The sequence below is a fragment of the Somniosus microcephalus genome, chromosome 5, assembly GCF_052327205.1.
Source record: "Somniosus microcephalus isolate GS21.2 chromosome 5, FLI_Smic_1.0, whole genome shotgun sequence".
Taxonomy (NCBI): domain Eukaryota; kingdom Metazoa; phylum Chordata; class Chondrichthyes; order Squaliformes; family Somniosidae; genus Somniosus; species Somniosus microcephalus.
Window position 1 is genome coordinate 318,256,839 of NC_140991.1, and position 4,139 is coordinate 318,260,977.

The 4,139-nt window shown below is 50.6% G+C and overlaps 1 protein-coding gene across 1 annotated transcript; it reads left to right on the plus strand.

Annotated features, from left to right (window-relative positions):
• Positions 1–1,313: 1,313 nt before the first annotated feature.
• tmem158 (transmembrane protein 158) lies at positions 1,314–2,996 on the plus strand. Its single transcript, XM_085989301.1, has one exon. The coding sequence runs from the start codon at positions 1,653–1,655 to the stop codon at positions 2,334–2,336; it is 684 nt and encodes a 227-aa protein (XP_085845427.1). The 5' UTR covers positions 1,314–1,652; the 3' UTR covers positions 2,337–2,996.
• Positions 2,997–4,139: the final 1,143 nt, after the last annotated feature.

Sequence of the window (4,139 nt, forward strand, 5' to 3'; positions counted from 1 at the left end):
TGATTGCCTTGAGTGTCAGCCTCTGAGTCAGAAGGTTGTGGGTTCAAGTCCCACTCCAGAGACTCGAGCACAAAAATCTAGGCTGACACTCCAGCGCAGTACTGAGGGAGTGCCGCACTGTCGGAGGGGCAGTACTGAGGGAGCGTCGCACTGTCGGAGGGGCAGTACTGAGGGAGCGTCGCACTGTCGGAGGGTCAGTACTGAGGGAGTGCCGCACTGTCGGAGGGGCAGTACTGAGGGAGTGCCGCACCGTCGGAGGGGCAGTACTGAGGGAGTGCCGCACTGTCGGAGGGGCAGTACTGAGGGAGTGCCGCACTGTCGGAGGGGCAGTACTGAGGGAGCGTCGCACTGTCGGAGGGGCAGTACTGAGGGCGTGCCGCACTGTCGGAGGGGCAGTACTGAGGGAGCGTCGCACTGTCGGAGGGGCAGTACTGAGGGAGCGTCGCACTGTCGGAGGGGCAGTACTGAGGGAGCGCCGCACTGTCGGAGGGGCAGTACTGAGGGAGCGCCGCACTGTCGGAGGGGCAGTGCTGAGGGAGCGTCGCACTGTCGGAGAGGCAGTACTGAGGGAGCGTCGCACTGTCAGAGGGGCAGTACTGAGGGAGCGCCGCACTGTCGGAGGTGCCGTCTTTCGGATGAGACGTTAAACCGAGGCCCCGTCTGCTCTCTCAGGTGGTTGTAAAAGATCCCATGGTGCCATTTCGAAGAAAAGAAGGGGAGTTCTCCCTGGTGTCCTGGTCAATATTTATTCCTCAAAACAGATTATCTGGTCATTATCACATTGCTGTCTGTGGGAGCTTGCTGTGCATTAATTGGCTGCCACGTTTCCTACATTACAACAGTGACCACACTTCAAAAAGTACTTCATTGGCTGTAAAGCACTTTGGGACGTCTGGTGGTTGTGAAAGGCGCTGGAGAAACACAAGTCTCTTTCCTTTCTTTTTTTAAATTGCTCTTTTAAATAATGCAAATGGAAACTGGGTTTAACAAATGAAGCGAGTGACAGATAAGTCATCAGCACGAAAAGGATCTTTTCTACCTTTCCTGTCAGTTCCTCCCCCCAATAAAGGGCCCTTCGCATGTTGGAATACCTGGATTTGCAGTGACAGTCTGAAAAATTGCTTGTGATCATTTTTTAAAAACTGCAGATAATTAAAATGATTAGGGTGGGGCACCGGAAGAGTTGCACATTTAAATTGAATTGGTATTCCTCTGCACGAATGGAAATCATAAAAGGGAGGCAGTTGTGAGTTCCTCCTCCCAGTTCCCAGCAGCCAAGCTGTGTTTACAATTTAGAGTTGCACATTCGCAAATCCAAACAATTGGAATTTATTTATGCAAAAAACAACGGATGTTTGGCAGAGAAATTGTTTTGTCTCTAGCCGCATGACAAGGCGGGCAATTTGGAGAATTAACAAAAATTGCAGGTTTAATATATATATATATAATATATTCCCACGGTGCTGCAGCTTTAAGAGAGGCTGGAGTTGCAGGATTGTACAACAACAGAAGGCTGGTGCCGCGCTTGCAGCCGGTGGGTTTCATGTCTGGCACTGCACACACAGAGAGAGGGAGAGAGAGGGAGGACCTCCTGGCTCGCAGTCTCTTCCCCCGGACCTCCCCGATACCATGCAGTGTCCAGGGAGAGTGCCATGCTGACCATTCGACTCCTGGCTGTGGTTCTGGCTCTGGTCAGTACCACCAGCCTCCCGTCTTCCAAGAGCTGGAGCGGAGAGGACTTCGTGCTGCAGCCCAACACCACTTCTCTCAACTTCTCGCTGGCGGCTCCCCTGGAGTTGGACTCCGGCTCCCCTCCTGCTGCCAAGACCGACGCCCAAGATCTCGCCTCCCAGACCAACCGGTGCAACATCACGGTCCTGAGGCTGGTGGCCACCTCTCTGCTGGCCCGCTGGGAGAGATCCCTGGGCTTTAACTGCGATGTCCTCCTCTTCACCACCAACAACAACGCCAGGTCCTTCTTCTCGGCGGCTTTCAGCAGGGTCTTCCCTCCTGTCATCATTGACCACGTCGGGGTAGGAGGGGGCCAGCAAGAGTTCAAACTTTGCGTCGGATGCGGCGAGACCAAGCGCAGGAGATCGGGCCGGAGGCGGACTTCTGTCCAAGGGCAGCAGGTGAACTTTTGCTGCCTGGATTTCAGCCTGGAGGAGCTGAGGTGGGACACGGGCTGGAGGCTCAACCGCAAGCCCATCGAGTCCACCCTGGTGGCCTGCTTCATGACCATGGTCATCGTCATTTGGAGTGTGGCTGCTCTGATCTGGCCGGTGCCCATCATCGCCGGCTTCCTGCCCAACGGCATGGAGCAGAGGAGAGGCTGAAGGTTGGAAGGTCCACCACGGGCTGCCCTTGGATCTGCTGAGCTTCCCACCACCACATCCAAGGGGCGATGGCTTCTCCCCCTCTCTGTCCACAACCACACAACGGTGGCACTGCACTCAGAAGACAACTTGGTAATATAACTGCTTGATCTAGATCAAAACAAAGGAGCAGGAACATCAACAAGGAAGGTTCCCTGCACAGAGTCCTTCTCCACACACCAGTAGCAATCTGGTCTTATCTTTTGGAGTCACAGTTAGATTTGTAAGTTGGACTTATCTGTGGGTGGTGGGGGAGAGGGAGGGGGAGAACCCCAACATTTATTGCATTTATGTCATGGAGAGCAGACATGTACAGGTTTATTTTCAGGAGAATACAGGTAATAAATAAATATTTAACTGATGTGGGCGTTCGGTCCAGTCGCTTCTCTATCTCCCGTCCAGCTCTGGAACAGCGCTATGATTTTTTTTTTTGCCTGTTTCCCTTGGACTCCAAACAAATAGGATGCTTGTCAGAGAACTTGCCTTTTATTTTTAGTACTTTTTCCTTTCCTGGCTGAGCAGTCTATTTTGATCAGATAATTCTCAACGGGATCATTCCAGCACTGCCAGTCTATAAAATTCAGTGACCACAATGGATCAGTACCAATAGATTGCAAAATGGGGGGGAGGGGGGGTTAATTGTCAATTAATTTGTGTTTACATTCTTAGAAAAAAATCATTTAAAAAAATATATTCATTTATTTCTTTTAATAACTTAAATGGAATAAATGGCAGCAGGATGTTCGGTTAATAGATCACCCTTCCAATCTCATCTAGAAAAAATGTTTTACTGAAATTTGTAAATTGAGGAAATTTGGGCAGAGCGTTTGAAGTTTGTATAAATGACATTTAAATGTAATGATATTCAGCAATTTTTTTGATAAAAGTATTTGAAAACATAACGCTGTGTGGATTATTGCCCTCTTCCTCATTTACCGCTAACGAATCTCTAAGATGAGTGGCTCCGTACTGTTACACAATCATTTTATTCTCTGGTGAATTTGTGGGAGCGGAAGAATCCCACCAGTGAAATGTTTTATTCTTTCTGGAGCTCTCTCTGGTGGTCTCGTGGATAGATGCAGCGCTGCAGCCTAATTAAGTACTGGGCCCTTGCTGTTGTTCCGTGTGATGGCAAAAACTTATGATGGGATGTCTAGTTTGGCTCTCCATTCGATGGCCTCCTCAGATGCCGAGTGGAGAAATGAGGTGCCTCCAGCTACAGATCTCAGTGGGCAGGTTGATGTGATCTGTTCCACGGTCTGGGACTCCTGGCCACAGTCACACTTCGGGTCGTCCCTCATCTTCCACTGGTGGAGCCGGTGGCCGCACCGCCCGTGCCCCGTGCGGATTGGGTTGAGCGCCGTCCACTGTCTCCGAGGGAGGTCAGAAGCCAGGGACCTCTGTCCGAGTAACCAGGAATGTCCAAGGTTCAACTCCCTGCACCCACGCCCCCCCCCACACCACTGTGTCTGTAAGGGGTTAGCAGATTTCAGCAGAGTAGTGGTAAACGTGAAACAGCTTAAGGCAACAGATTTAAGGTCACTCAGACCTCACCGTACTCGGGCTCTTGTATTGTTCCACGGAAGCTCACCGTAAACTCGAGGAACAGCACCTCATCTTCCGATTAGGCACTTTACAGCCTTCTGGACTCAATATCGAGTTCAACAATTTCAGATCATAACCTCGGCCCCCATTACATTTTTACTTATATTTTTTATCCACACTTTTGTTTTGTGCCCTTCCCCCTTTTTTTTCTCTCCCACA